The following is a 25,713-nucleotide window of genomic DNA, read 5'->3' as shown; positions in this document are numbered from 1 at the left end:
AAAAAGAAAATGAGCGTGGAACATCATTATAAAAAGCGGATATCTGATTTAATTGGTAAAATCATGATGATCAAAATTTAATCAGTTCCATGATTTATGAAACATGAATTGATTAGTAATTAATCGCGATCAATCGTCGACTCTTGGAATAGAGCTCTATATAAAATTTTAGAGATTAAGAATTAAGGGAGGCACACTTTTCATGTTTCATTGGATTATTGGGCTGAAATGATTTTTTGTTTAAATTAAAGAAATGGAATATAAATGAGAAGTAAATAAGTTAATAAAGTGTTTGGAGAATGACTTTTTGCTTAAATTAAAGAAGTGGAGTAGAAATATATCATTTTTAAACTTATTTTGTTTTCTTAGAAAAATATATTTCATTCCCAAAATATGTATTTATCTATATAAATAAGAAATGTTAGACAACTCAAAATTATTTCAGATTTATTTATATCTGGATGGGTATGGACTTTACAATTTTTGTATAGAAAAGGAAAAAGAGTGCTAAAAATTAGTTAAGTGTTCATAGATATTTTGAGAGTGTCTCCAAACATAAGAATCCCTTAGCTAAAATATGAGTTAACACATTAAAATCAAAAAATATAGCTAAACACCTGAAAAAATGCCACTCCGACCATACTCATCCATTTTTTATAATTTTAGCCAAGCTCCTGTGGATGGCTATATTTGTCGACCTCTACAGGTCTGTAAGAATATTACACTATCATTTATTACCATATTGAACTGATATATTCTATTTTAACAATATAAAATATTAATAACATACTATTTTTAAATTATAGCCAACCAATATAGTCAATATCATCGAAGCACAATGTCTTGCAGGTTCAGCAGATTTTACATAATATATTACAAGTCTAATTTAGCCAGCAGTTATAACCAACGTTGTTGGAGATGCTCCAACGATTCATAGCGGACAGGAGTATTTTTGTATAAATAAAAAATTGTTATTTTTAGAAAGAAGGTGCAGGCAGAGAGAATAATAATAATTTGCGTGGAGTTGGTATATACTTTAGTGTAAATCAAAGACAAATAATTTTGGTTTATACCAAAAATCGATTTACATTCAAAACATTGCATACAAAAACAGTGTGGACTCTGGATGGACTTTACTAAGGAAAATGGGCTGGAGGCCCATATGAGGCGATGGATAATTGGATACGATACAATCAGCCTACAGTGAGGTCAGATCTATCAAATTCGTAACCCTTGTGCGAAGAGGATAACTGGTAAGGACGTAGCGTCTTTTCTACTTGAATTTAACTTGTTGGTTGTCTAGGGTTTTGAGTTTGGTGGTGTTGTGTGTTTGAATAGGGAAAAGGGAGATCACATGGCGTTTATAATGGAGTTCGCCGAGAATCTGGTACTCAAATTGATGGAGGATCCTCGTGAGAGGGATCGAAAGTTTAGAGAGCATTTGTACACTCTCAAGGACAAGTGCGCCAAGACTAAAGAGATGTGGGCCCTTCCTATTCGCCCTTATGGTTTCTGGACATTTGATAGGCATAACTCTCAGATCTTCTGGGATTCTCAGATTAGCCAGGTCCCTGGTCGTCGCGATCCCTATGATGATCTTCTTCAAGATAATAGTAACTCCTCCACCTGATTCCGTATGCTCCCCCATCTCTATCTCTATCTCGGTTTTTGATTACTAATTGAATCCTATTATAAATATTTATGTCGTGTCCTCCTGCTTGAATATTTCCCGACTGAATTTAAATCACTTTCCTGACTTTTTTTTTATTATTGGTAAAATTGGAGTAAGGCTTTCATGTAAATTTGCAGGTCTCGATTGTTAATTTGTAGATTTTACTTTTTAATTTAGGGAGCCTAAAGAGCCATTTTGCTACACTTTCTATTCATTTAAATGCAATAATATCACCACCACATACCACTACGTAACCGTTATCACCGATCTCGTAATACACAACACTTTGACTCCCAAAACAAAAACCTAAATCTAGACACGGTCGTCGTATATCCATGTTCATTTTGCAGTAGAAGGGAAGGTTCTGTAAGAACAATTTTTTTTTAGGATGTCTCTGTTAGATTCTCTGGTCAAAATACAGGACACGAGATAGATCTTCCAAAGAACAAGCTTTTTCCCGATAACTATGGTGAAGATTAGCATCACTAAGCCATAAGCGGGGTTCTCCTTTATGGTGGTCGTATAACAAAACATCATTGTTACGTGTATAACAAAAAATCATTGTTAAGCTAACAAATAATAAAACGCAATGAGTTTACAACAGAAGATAGTTACAAAATAGTATAAAAAGATGTACATGAGATATTAAAATATTACTGCATATATTTAAATTACGAAGGATCACATAAATAAGTAAGATTATGAATTAGAAAAGGTACTCCTTGTTTTTGTGGAGTACATTCACACGAACGAGTCGTTTTCAAAAATGCAAATATCCATGTAATCTTCTTTTCTCGACATGGAGGGGGGATTGATGGATGGCACGAACGGGGAGTGGGCTTATACTTCACAACCATTATCCCAAAGGTAACAGAAGCAGTGATTCTTTATGTTTGTTTGCATGTGTATATAGAGAGGTGTGTATACATAGAGAGGGAGAGGAGAAGGAGAGACTATCAACCTTGTTTATTTGTATCAACTTATGTACTTGATTTTTAATATAGCACTTTGTTAAAATTGCTATTGAGTATAGATCAAGATAATTGTTTTATCAATCTGAAATATTTTTGAGTCATTAATTTTAATTTTTTAAAAATATGAATTTAATTGATATTTTATATATTTGAGTCATTGATTTAATTATGTATTTAACATTTACATGTAATTATATAAATAGGAAAGAAAATAATAAAAACAAATTGGATTCCTCGTAGCCTTGATTCATTCCCACCTCCCCTTTGCGTCATACCTTGTGGGTTTTGAGTTATATGTTTTTTCCTTAACCAAACGGCACTATATATGGGTTTACCCATACAGGCTACCTAAGCATGAACCAAGTGAGCAAGGACCCCCTATTGTGCTATTGCTAATAATAAAAATAAAATATTGTATAAGGTCTGTTGGAGATGAACACACATTAGGTTGTTGAGAGCCATTTTTTTTATTGTGAGAAGTGAAGGTAGATTATCTTACTTATGATAGCTGATAGGTAAGATAATGTAATAAACTATGTGGAATCATCTTAAAGCTACTTAAAAACAATCTAAAATAAAATTTGAAATGTTCTAATGTATTCTTTCTATGTCATCCTTCATTAACATGTTCGCTACTCATGAGAAAAACATACTCTTCCCTTCTTTTACCATCAAATTTTTGGACGCATAACATCCTGCAGAAGACGACATTGTGCAGATGACATTATTTATTACTAACTGATAAATATAGAAGCGTTTTGCTGCAGGTGAATTTTGAGCAATTTTGCTACTAGCTGTAGAGCACACTGTTTGTTCCTAGTTGCAGAAAAATATATTTTTGTTTCCTAGAACATTCTGTTATATAATAATGTTTTGTTTCGTTGTCTTGATTAGTATTCATTGTTATATATATTGGATATCTAATACACCTATACTGTTTTTCAGTTTTGTTTATTTTTGTACAGTTGGGTATGTGATTTACCTTACCCAGATGAGGCAATTCCACTTTACCTCTAAATAGTAAACTAAGAGTCTCTTAAAGATGTTGCAGTCCTCAATGAATTTTAATTATTTTTATTATGTCAAGTGTGTGAAATCAGAAGATACATACATACATATATATATATATAGGGATAAATATTACATTTAAAATGTAGTTTAAGATCTCATATCTTAATTAATTGTTCAATTTGTAGTTAACATCGATTTATCTCTTTATAGCCTTTTAGGGTACAATATTTCATATTTTCTTCTACCATGTAGACCGCATGTTTTGTTTGTATTGTTGATGCATGACTTATTTTGGATATAATAAATTATGATAAACTAAGGAAAAGATTAGCTTAGGTGGAGTCACGATATATATATATATATATATATATATATATATATATATATATATATATATATATATATATATAGGGTAGCACTCCATAGCATACCCTCTTATATGGAGTTACGTAGCACACCATTATAAATATATATTCTATTATATTTTTTTATGAAATATGATTGCAAATTTTGATTATTAAACCAAAAACGAAGTTATACAATTTTTTTATTCCAAAGATCATCTAAAATTATGCAATATCTCAACATGATTCTATAACAGAATAATAATCATCCAGAATTATTCTGTTGTAGAATCAGTTTCGAAAATATACCTTTTTTAATCAAATTTTAAGTGTTAAATTACTTAAAATAGATTTATTTTATAGTATTCTATATTAGAATCATGTTTTATATGTATTCTATAACACAATTCATAATAAAATTGATGATTTATAGTGGCGCATTATGTAACTCCATATAAGGAGTCCCTCTCTTGAATGTTGGCCTATATATATATATATATATATATATATATATATATATATATATATATGGGTTGCACCCCACACAGAACACTTTAAAAAAACAACACAGAACACTATCATAGTATTTTATTTTTCACAAAGAATGATTTGTTAAGGTTTTAATTATATAGTTAAACACCATTAAAACTTAATATATGAAATCAAACATCCAAATTTTATCCACATTATTACTATGAAATATTATAGAATCCAGAACAGAATCCAAAATAGAATCGTATATATAATGTGGTACTCAAAATTACAAAACACGAAATAAATTATATAACGTTATAAAATATGTAATATATATATATATATATATAAACTAATTTATAGAATACAAATTATTCAAGATAAAAGCATTTAAAATTTAAAAATAAATAAAGAACACGGGATAAAAACTGCACGACTGAACAACATAAGCAAAACCTAAAAACAGTAACACTTAACGTCGTTAGTCCCACGTTTTAGTTCCTAGGTTACTAACTTAGGGAGTTACCCACCGAACCCTCATATATATATATATATATATATTGCTTTAATGTCTATACATAAATTCAATTTAATTTTAAATGTCTTACTTGACAAATAAATTTATATTTAATAATTATTATTAATGCAAAATAGTTTCTTTAAAGGTTCTTTCTAGTGTCTGCCCATGGGCACACGCTAACAACTAATTTTTACCTAGGTGGATGATTTTTATTGGTGGAGATTTTTTGTGCATGCAGGGGGTCGTCATTATTAATGAGATTGGAGCAAATAAAAATTCACCACTTAAATAAAAAAGTGGTTGTTAGTGTGTGACCACACTAGACTAGCCGTTTTTTATAATATTTAGACACGTGCAGTATATGTTAATGTTACCTCTGTACATTATATAGCTTGCTCTTATTTTCCTTATATTTATTTTTAAATTCTTTTTTCTGGCAGGAGTACTATATTGTGTTATGGAGATTCGCAATGTTGCACATACTATTTTTGATATAATATTGTTTAAATATGGACTAATGTGCTTATTATAATTGGCCTTGGAATTCAAAGCCCTCTGATACTTTTCTCGCCTTAACTTCCCGTTCTCAAGTTGCTTCTTGCACTGATCACAATTAATATATGTATGAGTACAATTAATATATGCACGAGTGGAGCACGGTTGGATAGCCCAGTGGTTAAGGGCTTATCCTCTGTCGTCCCAGGTCTTGGGTTCGACCCTGGCTCATCTCGAGAATATCTTAGAACAGATACTTATTTGTAAGGCTATAAGCCATATTTGTCAAAAAAAAAATATATGCACGAGTGGATGAACTTGTTACTTAAAATCTGCTCTTGGTACTCATTTTTCCTTCCTTTGTTCTGCACCATGCAATCTAGACTCTGAACTAGTGTTGCTTTTAGAACACAAATCGTCTATATGAAATTAGTAACTAGCATGATGTTCTCCAACTATAACAGGCCCTTATTTTTCCCTTCTTATACTTGTTTTACACCATGCATACCCAACTCTAAATAGTGTGTAGTGTTCTCTTAGAAATTAAACAACCTTTGTGGAAGTAACTAGTATAAGATTCTCATCAGTCGCACATAAAAAGAAAAAGACCACCTAATGTCTAATACAGGTTGGCTTTTTGACTGAGTTCAGCAATAACAAGTCCAATTTTCAGTTGTGTGCTTTCTATAATACTCCCTGTATCCCAAAATAAGTGTCATTTTGACTTTGTGCACGTAATTTAAGGTGTAAAAAAACATACTCCTACACATTTTCAAAATTTTCTTTTTCTGAATAAAAATATAGATGTTAAACTTTTATTCAGAAAAGGATAATTTGAAAAATAATTTGTAGAAGTAATGTTTTTTTTCACCTCAAATTAGGTGAAAAAAGTCAAAGCTATTTTGGGACAGAGGGAGTATCTCACTTGTACTTCGGTATTTGTGTTTCTTCTCCTATGTTTATGTCCGGACATACTAGTTTGACATAATCTAATTTTCTTCTTGTGCAGGTATTATGTGATATGATGAGAAGTGAAAGATGAGGAAGACCAATGGACTGATACATGTGAAGTTAATTGGATGCTGTTGGATTTTATTTTATTTTTTTTTGGTGCATGAACTTGTACTTCTGTGTATTATATAAGTTAATAATCATCCATTAGTGATTATACAATGGCTGTGCTGAAGCTAAAATCCGTATTATGGTTGGATGTATACTGTTTATTGGCATGCTCTTTCGTGAATCGTTTAGGATCAAGTTACATACTTTATCAGGCTTTTTTCTTACAACGTGAAGACTCCAATTTGTGTTAGTAGCCTTGGTTTTTTCTAGCTTGGCTAAAGTTAGGAACTCCTCTCTTTTGCAACAAAAAGTTGGTTTTTTCTAGGTGGCGCAATTTGTCTGAGGGCAGACCCTGAGTTGTGCATTTTAACCGAAGACATACCCTTTGTTAAAAGGTTGGATCAGATGAGCATTAGGCTTCTCAGTTCGCAGGGGATTCGACTGTGATTTCCGTACATGTTCAGTATATATTTAATCTTACCCATAACAGCCGCATTCTGTCCCATATTTTATCTACCCCGAGGGAAATTATTTTTGGTCCTTGCTCCCACCTCATTGGGATGTTTTGCGTGATTCTGGTTCTAACTTGAAAAAATATATAAGCTCTCATTAAAGTCAAATAAATGTCTAGTATTGGAATTATGTACTCCAGTGATTAAAAAACAGTAATTTGCAATTAACTTCATTATTATATATTCTTTATTTTGATAGAAACATAACAATTCTTATTTTTGACACAGAATTAAAATCACATGCTGGGGGCAGAAAGTGCACAAAAACTAACTGAAGCATGAATGCACTTATGCAATATTGAGAATCAAAAGTTGTTAACTGCAGAAGTTAATTATTTCTTGTTTGCTTAAAAGTTTTATATTGATAACGATATCAAGTGCTCAAGGAACTTCCTTGAAGGTGATGGGATAGTCACTACCCATACATTTTTTTGTTGTACTTTTTATGCATAATGCAGGAAGTATTTAGATCGGCAAGTAGCAACCCTCATTGCCTCGTCACAGACTGTACAGTCACTAGTACGAGAGGATACAGGTAAAGTTCAAGATTCAAAGAAAAAGTATCGAATTGTACAGTCACTAGTCTGTGAAAAACCAATATGCAACTCAGATGAATAAGTACGAGAGGATACAGGTAAAGTTCAAGATTCAAAGAAAAACAACAAAACCAATATGACCAACAAAGTGATATACCATGGCTGGCATACACATTATTAGACGTTACCAATAAACTGGTATATATAACAAAAAAAAGAAAGTAAATATTCATTATTATATCCTGGCAGAAAATAAAATTACATATGAAAAGTTAAAATAGGGCTAAAGGTTTAAGCTCCAGATCCAGTACTTGACCATACAAAACACAGTTTCTTAACCAAACAAAACACAGTTTCCACTTCAATATATAAAGGCTTCTTATCTTGGAGTTGGAGGAACATTTGATTTTGCCATTGCAACCCATGAAACAATCCCTACAACAAGAATAATCCATCCGCATATATCATACTTCAGATCACTCGACACGGCCTTCTTTGAATGCTGGGAAATGATGGGTAAAAATAAATATTAGAAAAAAGACCTCTATAATCAACACACAAGTAAACTTTGATGCGGAATGGGTGTAGAATGGTCCTCAAAATGAGAACCAAGTATAAGAAACAGGCTCCAGTTTGCACAAAGAAAGTAATAAGCTGATACAAAAAGGAAACTGTAAATAAGCAGAATATATATACTCGAAGCACAAAGAACCAGCATGAGCTAGCTAGCCCTTCAAATAATTGGAGAAGGGAAGACCACCACATACGTGGCAGTCTAAAAAAAAATATCTACAAAAAAATCGTGATTGTTTATAACCAATGCGGCAATAAATATTTAATTAAAAAAAAAAAAAACTTCAATTTTTAGAGTGACATTCTCCTACACTTCTTGAAAAATTGCTTCATTGTATACTTTTCCATCGTGTTCCGAAGTACATTTTCTATAAGATTCATAGCAGACAACAGCTCTTTCCGCAACTAACAAGATTGATGCCAACTGAACTCTCATATAGACGAAAGAACAACCCATTTCTTTTTGCTTTCAAACCATTATTTGAATAAATTCTCCGATCTCTAAAATCACCATGTTTGAGATTTAATACAGTTCTCAAGATGATGCTCAGAGGGCCAAGAGATGTGTTTTATCAAACAAAAAGGATGAAATTCAGCAAGATAAACTGATTTTTGTTCGTCAAAAGCTAAGAAAAAAATGAGGTGGATCAAAAAGTGTTATACAGGAAACCAGTTCTGTATTGACATTACAAAAGTGCTAGTTTATCTTTAGAAGTTGAATCAACCTGGCAACAACTGACTATTACCTGCATATATAGTTAGTTGGAAAGGATTTAGTAAGTTGAGAAAAAGAGCTCTCTTATTGTGAACTACTCACCCGAGGGCCTCGCATCCCCATCTTGAAAATTATGTTTTAGATTATAACATGTCTTTTGTATTATTTTTCGGGCCTCTAATAATTGTACCTTACACACATTAATTAACTCGGCAACACGAAATTGACTCTTGCCCAAAAATATTGTTAGTGACTGCAAAGGGTTAGAGAAGATGAGAAGAACTTTTGCTTCTACTGCACCACTCACCCTCGTGGGCCTCCCCCCCTTTAAAATTTTACATTTGAAATCTAAACCTGCAAGGCTGTACCTTTTGATCCCCTTTTATTTATATCTTACACACACATACACACACAGAGATATGTGTGTGTGTGTGTGTGTTTACACATTAAAAATTAAGATTTGATCCACTGATGAACACACACACACACACACACACATATTAAAAATTAAAATTTGATCCACTAGACATCATTGTCAATGCTCCCAGAGCCAGCAACTAGAAAACTTTCTTTAATTCCCAAGGGTGATAGTACTGCTACTAGGAAAAATATATGCAATGTAATAATAAAACCTCTGCTTTTGTAGTAGCGGAACCTCCGGCCATAGCCTGTTGAAATCCTCCATGCTTATGAAGCTCCATGTGCATTTCTGGCGCCTAAGGGATATGTTCAGGGGTTAAGCAATACTAGCAGCACATCTATATGAATACATAAAACAATGCAGAAGAAAAAAAAAAATGAGGTGTAACGGGAATATAAAAACAGCAGCAGGCCCATATTAGATAAAATACCTTAGCAGTGGCTTCCAAGGACTTAATATAGAGTTCATTTCCTGGACTCTAAACCAACAACATATAAACCATGTCAGGTTCCAATCGAGAACTACGACAAGCAATAGATGATAAAAAAATAAAAAATAAATAAAGGTGTACACCTCGTCTACGGCTTTTTGGAAACATTCAGATGCCTTGTCAAAATAAACCTGAGCATCGCTGATGTCCAGAGTCAAAAAAGCATGAGAAGTAAATGCATTCCCTAAACACCACAAAGCATCATGCTTTCTAGGATGGATAACTAAAGCCTCCTCCAGCTTTGAAACAGCATCTGCATAGTTTGCCCCCAATCAACGAACAGAAAAGAGCAAGCAGTAAGGCAAGGAATATGTAGACCGACAACCAACAAAAGTAAAAGGAATACCCCTAATCATCTGTTTAGATTCAGTGATACCGCCAAATTGAGATAATTCGAGTAGTGCACCGCCCCATCTAGTTAGGTTCTGCAAAGGCACACAATTACAACTGAGTACGAAGTCACTAATTGAATAGCAAGTAAGCAACAAGATAAATAAATTAAAGAAACATTAATTATATAACAAGAAGAATGACAAGTGATCAGATAATTTATGAGATAGCCAAGTGATAATATATGGTAAAAAAAGACAGACAAGACGGTATAAATAGGATGGAGAGAAAAGGGTAGAGAGAACAAACATCAGCATCGTTGGGGTTCTTATTGTAATTGGCTTCGGCAGTAATACGAGCGTGCTCGAAGAGCATCAGTCGTTCAAGGTCAGCTTGATTGGGATCCATACTTGCTCTTCGATTCTCTCTCTCTCTGTGTATATAATATATATGTGGTAGCAGCCAAACTCACAGCTAGGGTTTTAAGAGAGGAGCAGAAACCCGCTGTTGTCACTGCGACCTGTTTGGCCACTTATTTCACTAATCAAATTGTCCATACTCGTTATTGACTTGTAAATACATTATTTAACTCACAAAAATTGCATTCATATCATATTCTATGTTTTATATTATAGCATGATATTTCAATCAAATATCAAATCCTTGAAACTAAATAAAGAATCGTATTTCAAAAATCATATAAATATTTTTCTCAAACAAAATCATATAAATTTATAAGAATTTAAGAAAGACTAAATCCGTCTTATAATATAAACTTAAAGAGCTTTTTTATTCATTGTTTGGATGTGTGTCGATATGGGTTTAATGTTTTAACTTGATCAATTTAACTCTTCAAATCCAATATGTTCCGATTAACTCTTATATCCGGATGAAGTCAATAAAAATGATATATAACGGAGAGTAAACTTAACAATTATTATTGAAGATGTATTTTTCTCATTTTTTTAGACCCTAAAAGATAGATTAGTTGTGTATTCTTTTCACCCTTGATATGTAATGTCCTTTTACCCTGAAATATCATGATTGTTTATCCAGTATATACCATTTTTTGATATGAGAACCGATAAAAACATATCGAGTTAAATCAAACGAGTTTTACTTTATATAACTAGTTTTAAGTCACATTTTCACATTTTCTTACTTATTCATCCCTACGGGAAAAAAATATTTGTTGGTATAAGTTTTATGATGACTTTCTAAGTTTTTTTTTATATTTAACCAGAACATTTTATGTTTAAGAAAGTGATACATGTTAGTTTTTCTGTATCTTTGGATCATTTTATAATTGTTTTCAGATAAAGAAAAGGCTAATTTATTAAAGAACGATTAATAATTTTTTAGTTAGATGACCCCATTGAAAATTCTTAATAAGTTGATTCATCAAATATTATCTAGCTCGCAAAAAGGGTTAATGCTCTATTTCATCACTGTACTGAACCAAAACTTTCAGTCAGCCTACCGAGTCAAAAAATTTTCATTTAAATAATAAAATATCTAAAAACTTACAATCACATAATTAAGTTTAAAAAACATTTCGTCACCGTTAAATTATATCTTTAACTTTAACGGCAAACGTTAATTTTGATGGAATTGCATATATTTTTCAGATCCATTGATTGTTTTAGTATCTGTTATACAGACTTTGATTTTGATAATCCTTCTGTTACTTTTATCGATCACCTTTTCACACATTGTGATGCTCATTTTCTTGCTTCTTGTGATGGCTTAATTTTGCTTTTAATTGCTGAATATCTTGATACATGTGTTCTCAAAACTATTTCCCAGCCTGAACCTCCTAATCTTAGCCTTGTTTTGGTGAACCCTGCTACTTGAAAGCACAAATTGTTACGCTACTCGAAAGCACAAGTTGTTACCGGTTTTCCCAGTTGAATATCCTGTGTATTATTCGAAAATGAAGTCAGTTTGTTACTTATGGTTTTGGGTATGATTCTGTGTGCGTGATGATAGTGTTGTGTATTGGCTACCGAGCATGGGGTGTTTCTTGATAGCGCTGTGCATTGGCTAATGGCATGCGACTTGGGTCTGAGGCTCTATTATCATTGCTTCGTTAGTCTAGGAACTGAGAAATAAGGGTTGCTTACTCTGGAGAAGTTTTCATATGAAGAGTATTAACAGGTTTTGGAGGATGGCCCTCCGTCCATTTTGGCAGGCTCAATAGGGCAATTGAAATTTTTGATCAAAATAGTGATAAAATAGAACATTAACACGTTAATTTTTTAACGGAGACTAACGAAATGACTTTTTTGCAAGTTTTAAATGATACAATTAGTTGAGTGAAAGTTTTTTTCATTCGGTAAACTAACTGAAAATTTTGATCGAATATAGTGATGAGATAGAAAATTAACCCCACACGAAAATAGTTAAAAACGAAAAGTAGAAAATTCCCTCCACCAAAAGAGGAAAAAACTCCCGCTCGATTTATAACCCTAATAGGCTAATACTAGTTAAGTTGCAGACAATTTGGGGTTCATCGGTGAGCTCGTGAAAAATGAGAGAGGAGGCGGATGAGAATGAGACGATACAACCCACATTTCCATCGGGTCGGATAAAGAGGATGATGAAATTAGACAAAGACATCAAGAAAATAAACTCAGAAGCTCTGTTTCTCGTATCCTGCTCACTGGATCTCTTCATGGAATCACTGGCCAAAAGATGTGCTCTAGTTGCCATTGAGAAGAAGCGTAAGACTGTTAATCTGGACTACCTCAGAATTGCGGTTAAAAGGCACCAACCTACCTCTGATTTCCTCCTGGATTCCTTACCAATGCCCTCTGCTAAATCACCGCCACTGCCAACTCGCCCTTCCGATGATAAGCTGCTTCCACCTCGCACTCGCCGCATCGATCATATCTTTCACAAGGCGGCTTCTTAGGTCCTCATGCTTTCACTGTTTTCCCTTTGCTTTTATCTTTTATTTTATGGCTTATGTGTGTTATTAATGTAGTATCATTTTCTATGAGATTGCATCAAGCCTTTGTTGTCACTTCTCTTCTGTGCCAGTTAAGTATGTTACTTTCTAGCTCAAGTTTCCTATAGAAAGTCAATACATGTATTGACTCGTAGCTGCAATGAGAGGAAACATTATTTAAAAAAATTGAAATTCTAATCTCATACTCACTTCAATGAATGTATAAACAAATTTTGTTATATTTACCATGGTAGTAACTTCATCTCTTGATTCTGTGCCTACTAGCAGATTTTCAAGTAGAATGAGATACTTGTAGGCACATATAATCATAGACATAACATACCCATTTATTTGTAATTGTAGATGACCCGTTCTGTAGGATGGTCTTATTACGTTTTCAAACCTGTACTTTAAAAAAAAGATTGTCATGACTATTTTGAAAAAGATTGTCATAGTGCTACAATCTTATTCCTAAACGTAACTCAAGGATTATTTTGACTAAAATCTATAACAAAGTGATTCATTCTTCTGCAAATCAGTCTCCGAGTTGACAAACACCCTCTATCCTCTGCCACCTCCAATGATTTTATTTTTATTTTTTGTGTGTATCTGTACAAATGACTTTGCGTATTCAGATGGAAAATGGCCCAGAATATGTTGAGACCATAGTTATTGTTTCTTCCTTATAAGCAGTAGTACTGCCTGTAAATTTCTTAAATTGATTTCCTTCCTTTGTAGAGAGCATGCCTTGAGTTGGTGGATGGTTGCTACTTGATCCCAAATTGTTGTATACTTAAAGTAAGTTCTCTGTCTAGAGGCGCAGCGCTGCCATGGCTTCTATGTATGCTTTTGTTAGGAAGATGCCTATTGCTTGTGCCTGGGCTGGGCCCGAACAAACTTTCTTGTTCAAATTCCAAATTTTGTACCTTTTTCTTTTCCTATGAAAGTTAAGCAATCATTAGTAAACAGAACAGATATTTTGTGAAAATTATGATGTCATCATCTGTTATATTTAATAATTCATATTCATATATATAAGTTGCTAATTATCAATGAAAAATATAAACATAGAGGTTCTTGCTTGTGTTTATCTATTAAACAATATTAAGAATATATTCAAACCTTCTCCCTTTGCTTCTTCTCCTCCTTTTCTCAGCACATTGTATTGTTCTAACATTGCCAATAGAGGAATCTGATAAGGAACATATATTTTTTATCAGCATGTTTACCATAGCATAGAAGCACACATAGTTGGAAGCTTATTAGTTATATGCATATTGTGATGACTCAGCAATGAACATAAATTTTTAAGTAAAGAACAAGGTTGCAGAATGCATACTTTGCCTTCATGTGAACAAGTATGATCACTATTTACACAAGCTTTGAACTCAATATTTCAGTTAAGATCTTCTTTTACTAGTTTTACACTTACACTATGTAAATGTCTCTGCTTATGCAACGAGTTCGCACTTCTATCATTGTGCAATACCATAAACCAGATTTCATCAATACTTTGGAGTTCAAAGTTCAAACCTTGTATGAAAACTAGATCAGCCCACCTTTTTTGATGTCAGTGTTTCACACTTCTAATGAATACTATTGAACTGAGTGTGATGAAATAACATTAGAACGTGTGCTTTATGATTTTTTGTGTATTTAGGAATTTAAATGGGCTGCTCTGAAGTCTTTATCAATGTGAGGTGCTTAGAGCAAGTCCAAGAGATGCCTTATAACATGTTCTAAATCATAATTTAGGGCATTTGATGAAAAATGTTGATCCAACAATGTCCTAGTGATGCCTTATATCACTGGGACAACCTCTTCAAGCCTAATTTATAAGGCACCTCTGTCCTTGCCCTATCCTATATTTTACAATAAATTTTTATACACACTCCTTTCTCTCTCTACTTTATATTGTACTATAATGATGAAAGAGAAGTAATAAAATATTAAACATATATTAAGGATAAGGCACATTGTTGGAGTTGAAGTTGGTTAACTATGTCCTAAATCACTAAGACATTATTTTTTATATTATATTTAAGGCTTGAACAAGGACATTGTTGTTAATGAATTGGGGTCCTAGAAACATCGCTTTAGTTATCAATAACAGTGCGCGTTTGTCATAATGGTAGCTTTCTCCTCGGCTATGAATATCTAGAATACCTCTCTTTTAGTGAGTGCATGCTAAAATTGATATCGTTTCAGAGATAATCCACTTAGTATGTTCTTAAGTACTTTAAAATAATTGCATTACCTGGTCATATAGGAAAACTTTATTTCTTTCTTGTTCCCAGCTCTTAGTTTTGGCTCTTAGCAAATCCATCAAACCTGCACAGTGATGTTCAAATTACAAAACTCTGCATAGTATTGTTCACATTACAAAACTTATTCAAGCACTGATCAGGTTATTAACACTCCTGTACAATGTGAATACTCCTATGTAGTACTTAAGTTTGTGTCATGGACTTGCAGCGCCTTGAATTTTGCCAAGCTCATTCCAGTTCTAATTGCTGTACTATATCTACTTAGGAAATGCTTTAGCTTTTATCCATCACAAAATTTTGATATTACATTTTGCAATATAAATTATCTGCATTCTATCATTTACATAAATAATCTGCATTCTATCATTTACATTTTTTCAATTAATGAACTGCCAGCAAAATGCTATCTCGGAAGTAGTCGTGTCTATGTTTCAATACTTGACTTTAAAATTAATAGTGGCCTTACTAGGAATTTTGTTAACCATAATCCGGGCACGTTCTGCTCTTTTCAGATTTTTGTGTGCGCCTCTGCTGACTGAATAGCAATTCTCGTCCTATAAAGTATTTGTGGAATGGAAAAATTAATCATTATACTGGTATCATGGCTGGATGATAGGCAATCATTAAAAAACTGACCTTCATGTATTCTTCTAGCCACCGCTCTTCATCTCGTGCTAATATCCAATTCTCCACCTTTTCCATTATAGCTTTCCCACCATGCCTCTAAGATGCTTGTCAGTTTATCAGCTTTATTTTTTTTAAGAAAAACAAATTACAAGTTTGTAATATAAAGATGGTTCACCTGAGTTGATTAAATTCATTATGTTGTCCATCTCAGGTTTTGAAGGAATCTTCATGTGTGACCGGTTGCAAATCTCCAGCTCAAATTATTTTTTTTCTTTATGAAAAGCTCTTTCATCTTGGTTGCTTTTGTTGATCTGATCTCTTGACTTGAATATCAGCCTTGCAATATTTGAAAAACATTGTAAGTGTAGATTGTGATGGTGAAATACTGACTCTCAAGTGTACTAACCTGCTGAATCATATCTATAGTGAGACTTCTGGCCTCTGGGATCTGAGATATCAGCAGATGATGTTGACAGCAAATTTGTAACATGGGAAAATATCTGCAAAGTTTGCTGACAGTGAAGCTTTGGCTTCAAGGATTTGATTTTCTTTTGGTGATCATATAGTATGAATTTACTATGAATACACTAATGCTCATCTTTGCGGCGTGTCATATTAATAGTCTTTGATTAAGATCAACATCATACTATACATATGAATTTTCACTCCTTGTTATTTCAAGTTCTGGCATCATTATCACATATAAGCAGCTACCCAATCTGCTGCTGACATAACATTCCACCGGGCTTAACTGTTATGTATGTGATCAATCTCTGTCTTTAATAAACCTGAATTTTAGGTGTGAGACACAGTTGTGATTGTTTTAAGTACGGATCGCGTCTTTCATTGTAAGGTTATCTGATAGTACATCACTGCCTTTGAAGGGTGTGAAGTTGCTGTCTCATACAATAACTGCACGAGTGTATCGTGTAAACAATACTACTACTCAAGTAGAGATTTATATTTTCCAATTTCGTACTTGGCAGGACATTCGAGCGAGTTTAATCAAATTCGAGAAGTATAATATGTCTCAGTGGACATCTTTTCTTTTCTTTTTTCCTTCAAAAGATTTCTCAGCAAACCTAAAATTGTCAAACTCACAGTTCATCGTGAAATCATATATCATTCACATAGAAGATGATCAGTGTCAAACAAGAGAGGCTAAGATGAAGCCTGTCTGTATTTTACTCTAGAAAGTAGCCATGTTTCAGTAAATCAACACAGAACTCCAATCCTTAGATGTTAACAGAGAAAGCTATATGAAGGCATGTCCTCAATTCGCAACACGTCTTCCATGATCAGTTCTTTTTCCAGCTGAGAGCGGGTATACTTTAGTACATCCTGCAACACATGTGTTGCAATTAGCAACTGATAAATATAGGTTTCAAAATCAAATATTTATAGAACATGAGAAGCACCAGCATCGCTAAGATAACAGCTCTTAATCTCCAAATCTCATAAACTCACAGGCATGCATACTAAGTAATTAGTTTACAAAAGGAGCATAAGGTTGGTAGCTGGTACATTTTGTAAAACAAAGTTTTAGAAGAGAATGCATTTATGTTGAAACAAGAATGATACTAACAAGCTAGCTTACATTGAACTCCATATAGGTTGCATTTCTCTGCAGCCACTGTTTGTCCATGACCACAAAAGCCACACAGTAGAGCAAGTCAAAGGCCCACTCATTCTCTGAAATAGCATCAAGGTTTTCATTATTTTCAGAATATGATTGTTTATTTCAACATGTGCATAATTTTTGCAAGCCGAAAGGGTACATGTCTTCAATAGCTAACAGTCTTTAGGACTTAGGCACGAGATATTTGCTTTACATTGTTAAGCAGGTTCACCCACTCAAACGTAATCACTATGTTGAAGTTGCAATATACCTGACAACATCTGTATGAAAACTGACCTAGCCAAAGATGCAGGCTTTGCTGAAATTTAACAACCTTGCATTAGCAACTTCATATCAATTATGCACGTCATGAATCAGCAAAGGCAAAGATGAACCATTTAGCTCTTTTGAGATTATAACCATGACTGGTCCACTTTCTTGTGCATATGCCAAAAGAATAGTAAAAATATACCAAGACTGGAGAAAAATTGTTCAGCTTACTACTATGCAGCTCAAGCATTTGCATGATCATGAATGTAATATTTACACCAGCAACAGCAAAAGGATACTCCCAAGTAGCTCTTTTGCCACCTTGCTTCTTCAGTAGATTGTGAAAAGATGTCTGCAATCAGAAATGGCAAGTGTTTGAGATGAAGTAGCCAAAATTCTGCTACTTTTATCTTCCACGTAGTATGTGATTTTTATGAGATTTTCTGCCTAGAAGACATGCATGAGGCTCCAGTTTAGATTTAAAAGAATGACATATGCTAATTAACAATCCTGTACTGAAAGATAGGATTCTTACAGAAAATGTCTTGGCAAAAAACAACAGGTTCTCCAAAGATATGAATCCAGCCCCTCTAGTTATCAGTGATATTATAGGTATCAGAAAACAAGGTATTCAATCATGAAAATGAAAGATTCCAAAAAAAAAAGAAAAAGAAAAGAAAGTCATGTGGCAAAAGAATAACCTGAAATCAGTTGATGGGTCTCTTCCTTGCCATCCCATCTCTTTCCATTGTTCAGATACCAAATCATGTAATTCCTTTCTTGGGAACGCGGCATACCATAGAGCTCTAAGAGCTTCCTATCCCCGTAAAGATTTGACATCAGTAGTAGTTCACATAAAACATGCAAGCCGACGACTTTTAAGTTGACAGAGAAGTAAAGTTATTTCCAAAAATCTCATCTTATGTTGACTCTGTTATATGCCCAGTCCTTGAGATATAATGTATTGCGTTGAGTAAATATGTCTAAGTAGAAAACAAAGACAGGCATGTTGAATATGAAATATGACAGTATCTGTAAACATGAAACTCACCCGATGTTCGGACCTAGAGGGCTCATAATTCACTTTCATCCTATGTTTCAACCTTTTCAGTCTCGCCTCCTGAAGATTCAGAGCAGGCATCATTGAGACATAACTGTTAAAGTTACCAAGATCATCACGTCTTCTGTCTATTATCATGCATATTGCCTAACAAGAGTATCATTCAAGCGAAAACCCACATATTGGACAGTCTATAATCTACACGTGAACTAATTGATGCTGATTCCCACAGGCCACAGATAAAATAGTGGCAACTGCCAACTGACAGTAGGTATATGAAATGCAAAGAAAAAAGAAAGAGAAATGGTTGTTTTAGTTTTTCGACAGTGAAAAGGGATTTTAATAGATAGAAGGGTCCGAAGCTTGCCACCATTTAGGGCTATCGACTTGTTCGTTAAGACTACAAATGGTATATTTGCTTAGTTCTACTCCTAAGAAGCTAAGCGTACAGAATTGGGAGCTTGCTCAACCATGCCAGAAAAACTATTTCTCAATCTATTGCAAGGGCACCAAAGGTCACTAACCTCAGTAAAACCAAAATATATTGTATTGGTTTAAATTTTTTGATATACCAAAGAGCAGTCAATGAAAAAGGAATTCTTAAGCATGATATGACCAATTCTGTAAGAAAACAAGAGGAACCGAAACCCCATATATCTGCATTTCAACCTTATATTTTAGTATACAGTCGACACTTGCCTGAGAAGGTGTCAAATTGATGCACATTCGTCGATAACTTCCCTTGGGCTTGAAACAAACACAAGCGAAACCCTTCTCCATCCACATTGGTGTGCCACAAGTTGCATCATCTGCAGTTAACCAGATAAAAATAATTTAATTAGACTAGTATATAGTCAACCATGCGGTTCTTGGACGACACCACCACTGAGAACATTAAACATTCCCTCCGCAGAAAATTGAGAGAAGTTGAAAAAAATACCAGTAGAAACGACGGATGGGGGAGCATAAGCTCGTTTTTGAGTGATTGAAGAAGAAGAGAACGTCGGGATGGAAACGAGGCTCCCTCCACTCAGCCTGCTGTGATTTCTACTGCGACTAGTCATTTCCTGCTTCTGCGTACAGCTGAAATGAAAAATAACATGCAGACAGAGATGCTCTTAACTTAAAATGCAAACCATAAATTTCCTGCTCAGTTCCTTTACTAGTATTATTATTATATAAACCTGAGAATACAAGTAGAGATACGTACTCACTCACTGCTGCAATCTTGTCTCCATCGTTAAAAAGCCCAACAAGGAAGCTAGAGGTGGGCAAGTTGGTCGTCCCACCCCATTTTTTTACATCATCAAATTATATATTTATCATAATACATATCAGCAGTCCATTGTTTTTCACCAATATTCTCATCTAACTCATCCTCCACATTTTTTAAATATTTAACACCAATCTTTTTCATGATTATTAATGGCAGACAATTCCAATAATATTCATGCACATACTTTCATTTCTTTGCTAATTATATTCAAAGCAAATATTTAATAACGGTTTTTCTAGTGTGTGCCCATGCCCATGGGCACATGCTAAGCGCGGAATTTTACAAGTTTAGGAGATTTTGATTGACTCTCATATTTTAATAATGATGGACCCCTGCAAATACAACAACCACACCAATTAAAATCTCCCAAACATATCAAATTCCGCATTTAGCATGTGCCCATGGGCACACACTAGACAAACCCATTTAATAATTTCCAACTATCGCAAACTAGCACCAGATATATAACATCTTAACGGTGACACCTTTTCCAAAATATAAAAACTGAATTAAATGTTAACAATATCTCACTCGCTTCTTTTAAGGGATGTCCATGATCAAAAATAAGATGTGAGCATGTTTAATTTGAAAAAAAATAAATAAAAAATTGACAGGGTGCGAACTGGGAAGGGAAAAAGGCCAAGAAAATGGATATTGTTACTAACATAGTATAGTAACAGTAGTAGTAGATATTAATGTATAGAGTGGTTGTTATTATCCAAGGGAGTAGTATAACTTAGAGGAAGTGCCAAATGGATGTGACGTATTTAATTGAGAGAATACCAGCAGCAGCAGCAGGATCGGTTGTTGATGCTTGCTTTTACACCTTGCTGCTTAATATGACGATAATAAGGCCAACTACTGTTCAACCGCTTCCATTTCCTTTTCCCACAGATTCCACACCTGACTGGCTTCTATTTCTTTATTCCAATTAATAACAAAGATAATAATAATAATAATAATCCTGGCCTAGGAGTGTATATGTATATTAGCTGTGGAAATGGGTTTACAACAGAGACTCGGAATAATTATCAATTTCTGTGAACAATAAATATTTAATCAATAGGCTGCTACATTTGCTCCAAGACATTCATGATCAGCTTTGTGTATTCCTAAACAAGTATGGATTACCGACAACAAACTCTGATGACAGTGTATGACAATCTAACCCCTTCAAAAGGGTTGAAGCTATAAATGACTGTGAATGTACAATGTTATCTTCTCCGGCTCCACCAGTCAGGCACTTTTAACCTCCTGCTTCTATGTACAGCTAGTTTAGCAGCCGGAACCTTGTGCCTTATCTGTCTCCACAACATGTTGACAGCATCTTCTTTCTTTGGAGGATACTGGAATTCGTAGTGATGAGCGATTCGTTTTAGAAGTCTCCACATTTCAAGCCATTTCTCTTTCGGAATTTGGCGGAGCTGATTAACCATGTAATCTGGTGTCAATGCCTCTTCGACAGAGAACACAACTGAAAACTCAGTATAATCCAATTCATCCTCGTACGGTAACTCAATGTGGTCACTCACAATTACAGGAACACAATGGCTCACAATTGCATCAAAAAGACGGCATGAAGAAGGGGTATCTCCTGCAGGGTGTAGACAAAACTTCGACGACCTCATCCCATGTATCGACTGGTATAAAAAGAGAGAGTGAGTTACTGATAAAACCCCAACTACATGTAGAATGACAAATATCTGTTGAAATACACTCTTGTCAACATACAACATCCATGTAAAATTGCACATGGAGATCTTACCATGTTTATTCCTTCTTCTGTTATGTAGCTACTTTCATAGACGACATCCTCAATACCCTTTAATATAGGAACCAATTTTGATCGAACTTTTCCCCCCTGAGACGTATAACAAATTCACATTATGATTTCAAACTTGAAAAGACAAAAAATGGCAGGGGATGTTATTCAGCTCTCACAGAAACATACATCTTTCCTCTCCGTTCTTCCTCGAAAGAACAAAAGGGTTTTGCGTGACTCATACGGATCTGGAGAATTGTCATCCATGAATGAATCCACCACATGCATGTATGGGGCCACAACATCTTTGCTAAGATTTGACAGGACCTTCGAGTATCGGCCAAAATCTGCAACGATGAGAATAGAAGCATTCACCTCCTCCCGATGAAATCTAAAAGCATTTGGATGATGCATTGGAATCACATGATCACGTCCTGAAGACCTCTTCCAGTGGTCAGATTCCCTTAAAAATTTAAGCACGTCAACCTGAAATCAGGATTCAGGACCAAGTAAATCTAATTCTCAAAGGTTTTGTCCAACATAAACAAGTATTATGCATATTATCATCGCAACATTTCGGTTATTCCTTTCCTCTCTCTGGCTACTTTATTCTTTCTATGTTTCCCCTAGTAGAGAGAGGTGAAAAAAATAGAAATTCCTTGCACTTCACATTACATAAAAAGTGATAAGCAAGAGTTATTATTTTCAGGGTGAATTTCACAAGCTTCGCCAAATTATACATTTTTAATGTTAAAACTTAAATTTTGGTGATACTGTTTTTCTTTTGCAAGAATGAGCTCCATTAGGCCTCATTCAAACCCCAAGAGCGATTATAAATGAACGAGGACATAACAGAAATCTAATCTGTTAGCCAAGCTAACAAAGCTCTGGTTTCTAAACTCAAAGCTGCTTAAATGAGCCATTATTTACCCTTAAGCTTCAAAACGAAACCATTTTTACAACTTCCATGATGCAGGACAAGATAGCAAAAGCTAAGATAGAGAAACCCTTTGGGTGATTGAATCACACTTCAGATCACTACCCCAAGTTTAAATCCCTAAATTGACAATAATCAATTCCAATTCAGAGAAAACAATGTTTGTATATCAAAGGGGATTACATCAATATATGAAGATAAGATACCCAATGGAATACTGCCCGTTAGCAATTGGACTTTATTATAAATAAACTACTTAACTATTTTCTTTGTCCCTAATTACATGTCCATTTTAATTTTCTAGAAATCAAATTGACCAATCTTTTACTAAATATTATTAAATATTCATTTATTATTTTAAACAAAGGAAAGTTACATTTTAAAAATAGACTAGATAAACTTTTCAATAATATAATTTTTTTAATTATGTAATAGATATAAATCTCAGTCAAACTATGGTCAATTTGCAAAGTCAAAAGTCAAAATGGACATGTATTTGGGACGGAAGGAGTAATAAATTAGCAGCCCCACATATATAATTAAATAAAAAACTTTCTAGTTTCCAAACGCTAAATATGATCAAACTATTCACTGATAAAAAAGAAAAGAAGAAAGACTCCTTTAATATTCTTTCCGGTTCCTCATTACATCTTTACTATAAGAAAACAGTCTGCTCTAAGTCTCACAAAATCCAAAGACAATTCCCCAATCATTTATATGCCCTCCTCTCGTTCCCATACAACCCATTGTTGATGAGAGATGACAACAAATATCTTATAATACAGTTAAAACCGAAACTAAAAGCAGCAAACCTAGGAAAATGTTAATTCACTTTCACCAAAGAAAGAACATTTTTTTACTAGCAAATGAGTTGTGAAAAACACATCCAACTGCCACGTGCTAACTAGAGCATAGTCAAAGGATACATGGGATTTAAGCTATAATTTATATTGTAAGCAATTCTCGAGTGATAACATTGACTAAATTAATTTACACCGAATAGAACAAATGTAGGGTGAAGTTCCGATTAATAATTCAGCTAAAGTAAACTAGATTGGTTAAAAAGGAAATGGGTTAGATCTCAAAATGCTCACAGAAGTGAAGGGCTGGTATCAAATTAGTCACCAAACTTAATGGGGTATCACTTGAATCACTAAAGTCAATGTAAATATCAAACGGATACCTCATATATGTGCTCGAGAACTAAAAATTATATCTATGGAGTTCTATACATCTTTCTTGAATGCTACCACAACCGAATGAAAAATTATGAATTCTAGTATTTTACATAATATAGTGATATTTTTAAAATGTGATCTACTAATTGTTTTCATTTAAATTAAAATATAACTACAAAATTAAAATTAAATAGTAGATAAATTTAAAAAAATCTCATTGTATTATCCAAAATACTAGAATTCGTAACATTTCATTTGGTTGTAGTAGAATTCAAGAAAAATGTATAGAACTCCGTAGATATAATTTTTAGTTCTCGAGCACATATTTGATATTTATTTTGATTTTAGTGATTCAAGTGATACCCCGTTAAGTTTGATGACTAATTTGATATCAACCCTTCACTTCAGTGAGCACTTTGAGATTTAACCCAAAAGGAAATTGAGCTGAAAAGAGCATAAATGAGGATACATGATACAAAAAGGCATATGCGAAAATAATAGAGATTGAGTAGTGGGGGGCACCTGCCTGCAATTGCTCGTCGAATTGGGTATCAGGGTCAGTCATATTATGTCCATGAGTATTAAAGCTCAAAGAAGAAAAGAAGGGCAAGAAGAAGACATCAGCCAAATCAGGATCAGAAACTCTAACAGCCTCTCTACTGGCATCATCATCAACTGAATTGTTGAGGAGTGAAGCCATCATCCAATACTCAACACTATGTTGTTGCTTGAGCCCATTCCTGGGCCAAGGAGGAAGAGTTTCAAGAGTGACAGGTGGCATATCTTGATAAGGACTTTTAATAAGCATGCCCACATTGAACCTTTTAGGCAAATCATACATATATACCTTCAGTGATGATGATGATGGTGATGATGATGATGATACAGGGGAGGTTGCATTTGAGGAGACGAGTGAAATAGAGAAGAAAGTGGATCGAACATCAAGGCGGCCTTTGAGAATGGAAAAGGTTAATACGATGATAGTGAGGAACACCATTGTTATCACTGTCGTCCATGTTCTTCTCATCGAGGCCAACCCGGAGAAGGAGAGGAGCTGTACGAGATCGGATCTGGTGACTTGATGATTCTAAATCATATCCTATGTTCTTGCGCTTTTTTTTATTTTTTATTTTTAAAAAATTTGCTGAAGGGTTCGGTATCGGCTCTGATAGTGATATCACAATTTTAAACATTAATATATTTCTTATTCTTAATATTATTTATTGACGTTATATAGTCGTATATATATTAATCAAAACATTAATTCATGTAATATTTGTTGGAGTTAAAAGAACAAAACTTTATTTCGAATAACATCTTATTAGGATAAAACGACAAGATGTTTCATAATGTAATATTTGTTGGGTAAAATCAAACGCTAAACGTACTTCATGTATCATTTTATTATTATTAAAAGAATGAAACGTCACACGATTTAACGTCTCATTCCAAAATTAGAAACGCTTGACAATGTGATGTTAATAAATTATATTAGAGATAATTTTTTTCAATTCTATTGTTTTTGAAAATCTAAGGGCTTATTTTTAAAAAATATATTTTTTAATAAAATTTTAAAATAAAATTATTAAGAAAGTATTTAGTATTTGTTATTTAAGACTTACTTCAGAAAAACATAAAA

General features: G+C 33.7%; 6 protein-coding genes across 10 annotated transcripts; 2 read left to right on the top strand and 4 right to left on the bottom strand.

The window, feature by feature from the left end:
* The first annotated feature begins 1,113 nt into the window (after positions 1 to 1,113).
* On the top strand, positions 1,114 to 6,733 carry LOC108200263 (uncharacterized). Its single transcript, XM_017368360.2, has 3 exons — positions 1,114 to 1,253; positions 1,339 to 1,634; positions 6,500 to 6,733. The coding sequence occupies exon 2, from the start codon at positions 1,355 to 1,357 to the stop codon at positions 1,628 to 1,630; it is 276 nt and encodes a 91-aa protein (XP_017223849.1). The 5' UTR covers positions 1,114 to 1,253; positions 1,339 to 1,354; the 3' UTR covers positions 1,631 to 1,634; positions 6,500 to 6,733.
* Positions 6,734 to 7,817: 1,084 nt separating this feature from the next.
* On the bottom strand, positions 7,818 to 10,686 carry LOC108200211 (mitochondrial import receptor subunit TOM20). Its single transcript, XM_017368277.2, has 6 exons — positions 10,439 to 10,686; positions 10,146 to 10,224; positions 9,883 to 10,052; positions 9,740 to 9,787; positions 9,521 to 9,604; positions 7,818 to 8,102 (listed from the first exon to the last, which is right to left on the bottom strand). Exons 1-6 carry the CDS (start codon positions 10,535 to 10,537, stop codon positions 7,980 to 7,982), a joined length of 603 nt encoding a protein of 200 aa, XP_017223766.1. The 5' UTR covers positions 10,538 to 10,686; the 3' UTR covers positions 7,818 to 7,979.
* Positions 10,687 to 12,582: 1,896 nt separating this feature from the next.
* Positions 12,583 to 16,638, top strand: LOC108200595 (uncharacterized). 3 transcript variants are annotated; one of them, XR_010287550.1, is made up of 3 exons: positions 12,584 to 13,043; positions 13,818 to 13,877; positions 16,185 to 16,638. XR_010287550.1 is itself a non-coding variant. In XM_017368808.2 (2 exons), exon 1 carries the CDS (start codon positions 12,660 to 12,662, stop codon positions 13,041 to 13,043), a length of 384 nt encoding a protein of 127 aa, XP_017224297.1. In that variant the 5' UTR covers positions 12,583 to 12,659; the 3' UTR covers positions 16,185 to 16,638. The 3 variants fall into 3 exon arrangements, 2 of the variants coding, with proteins under 2 accessions (XP_017224297.1, XP_063940436.1); XM_017368808.2 differs by lacking the exon at positions 13,818 to 13,877 and having other exon boundaries at positions 12,583 to 13,043; XM_064084366.1 differs by lacking the exon at positions 16,185 to 16,638 and having other exon boundaries at positions 13,818 to 15,738.
* On the bottom strand, positions 13,879 to 16,185 carry LOC108200596 (65-kDa microtubule-associated protein 8-like). Its single transcript, XM_017368811.2, has 5 exons — positions 15,983 to 16,185; positions 15,813 to 15,900; positions 15,337 to 15,410; positions 14,202 to 14,271; positions 13,879 to 14,017 (listed from the first exon to the last, which is right to left on the bottom strand). The coding sequence occupies exons 1-5, from the start codon at positions 16,046 to 16,048 to the stop codon at positions 13,986 to 13,988; spliced, it is 330 nt and encodes a 109-aa protein (XP_017224300.1). The 5' UTR covers positions 16,049 to 16,185; the 3' UTR covers positions 13,879 to 13,985.
* Positions 16,639 to 17,076: 438 nt separating the features above from the next.
* Positions 17,077 to 20,480, bottom strand: LOC108200594 (uncharacterized). 3 transcript variants are annotated; one of them, XM_017368804.2, is made up of 10 exons: positions 20,132 to 20,480; positions 19,862 to 20,004; positions 19,621 to 19,730; positions 18,913 to 18,981; positions 18,563 to 18,678; positions 18,397 to 18,451; positions 18,093 to 18,213; positions 17,863 to 17,910; positions 17,571 to 17,665; positions 17,077 to 17,314 (listed from the first exon to the last, which is right to left on the bottom strand). In XM_017368804.2, the coding sequence occupies exons 2-10, from the start codon at positions 19,983 to 19,985 to the stop codon at positions 17,216 to 17,218; spliced, it is 837 nt and encodes a 278-aa protein (XP_017224293.1). In that variant the 5' UTR covers positions 19,986 to 20,004; positions 20,132 to 20,480; the 3' UTR covers positions 17,077 to 17,215. The 3 variants fall into 3 exon arrangements, with proteins under 3 accessions (XP_017224293.1, XP_017224292.1, XP_063940435.1); XM_017368803.2 differs by lacking the exon at positions 20,132 to 20,480 and having other exon boundaries at positions 19,862 to 20,124; XM_064084365.1 differs by lacking the exons at positions 18,913 to 18,981; positions 20,132 to 20,480 and having other exon boundaries at positions 18,563 to 18,674; positions 19,617 to 19,730; positions 19,862 to 20,124.
* Positions 20,481 to 21,144: 664 nt separating this feature from the next.
* Positions 21,145 to 25,208, bottom strand: LOC108201841 (probable arabinosyltransferase ARAD1). Its single transcript, XM_017370158.2, has 4 exons — positions 24,601 to 25,208; positions 22,149 to 22,445; positions 21,963 to 22,058; positions 21,145 to 21,837 (listed from the first exon to the last, which is right to left on the bottom strand). The coding sequence occupies exons 1-4, from the start codon at positions 25,099 to 25,101 to the stop codon at positions 21,412 to 21,414; spliced, it is 1,320 nt and encodes a 439-aa protein (XP_017225647.1). The 5' UTR covers positions 25,102 to 25,208; the 3' UTR covers positions 21,145 to 21,411.
* Positions 25,209 to 25,713: the final 505 nt, after the last annotated feature.

This window comes from Daucus carota, chromosome 9 (assembly GCF_001625215.2).
Source record: "Daucus carota subsp. sativus chromosome 9, DH1 v3.0, whole genome shotgun sequence".
Taxonomy (NCBI): Eukaryota; Viridiplantae; Streptophyta; class Magnoliopsida; order Apiales; family Apiaceae; genus Daucus; species Daucus carota.
The sequence above is the reverse complement of the archived record's forward strand: the minus strand, read 5'-3'. Positions and strand labels throughout refer to the sequence as shown.

Coding starts and splice junctions, on each gene's coding strand:
- LOC108201841 (XM_017370158.2), bottom strand. CDS start 25,101: ATGAGAAGAACATGGACGACAGTGATAACAATGGTGTTCCTCACTATC. Junction 22,446..24,600: donor AATTCGACGAGCAATTGCAG/GCAGGTGCCCCC, acceptor TCCTGATTTCAG/GTTGACGTGCTTAAATTTTT. Junction 22,059..22,148: donor GAAGAACGGAGAGGAAAGAT/GTATGTTTCTGT, acceptor TATACGTCTCAG/GGGGGAAAAGTTCGATCAAA.
- LOC108200594 (XM_017368804.2), bottom strand. CDS start 19,985: ATGACTAGTCGCAGTAGAAATCACAGCAGGCTGAGTGGAGGGAGCCTC. Junction 19,731..19,861: donor CCCATCCGTCGTTTCTACTG/GTATTTTTTTCA, acceptor GGTTAACTGCAG/ATGATGCAACTTGTGGCACA. Junction 18,679..18,912: donor CCTCTAGGTCCGAACATCGG/GTGAGTTTCATG, acceptor TTACGGGGATAG/GAAGCTCTTAGAGCTCTATG.
- LOC108200595 (XM_017368808.2), top strand. CDS start 12,660: ATGAGAGAGGAGGCGGATGAGAATGAGACGATACAACCCACATTTCCA.
- LOC108200211 (XM_017368277.2), bottom strand. CDS start 10,537: ATGGATCCCAATCAAGCTGACCTTGAACGACTGATGCTCTTCGAGCAC. Junction 9,605..9,739: donor CCTTGGAAGCCACTGCTAAG/GTATTTTATCTA, acceptor CATATCCCTTAG/GCGCCAGAAATGCACATGGA. Junction 8,103..9,520: donor CCGCTACTACAAAAGCAGAG/GTTTTATTATTA, acceptor ATCATTTCCCAG/CATTCAAAGAAGGCCGTGTC.
- LOC108200263 (XM_017368360.2), top strand. CDS start 1,355: ATGGCGTTTATAATGGAGTTCGCCGAGAATCTGGTACTCAAATTGATG.
- LOC108200596 (XM_017368811.2), bottom strand. CDS start 16,048: ATGGAAAAGGTGGAGAATTGGATATTAGCACGAGATGAAGAGCGGTGG. Junction 15,901..15,982: donor GGCTAGAAGAATACATGAAG/GTCAGTTTTTTA, acceptor AATACTTTATAG/GACGAGAATTGCTATTCAGT. Junction 14,018..14,201: donor AGAAGAAGCAAAGGGAGAAG/GTTTGAATATAT, acceptor TAACTTTCATAG/GAAAAGAAAAAGGTACAAAA.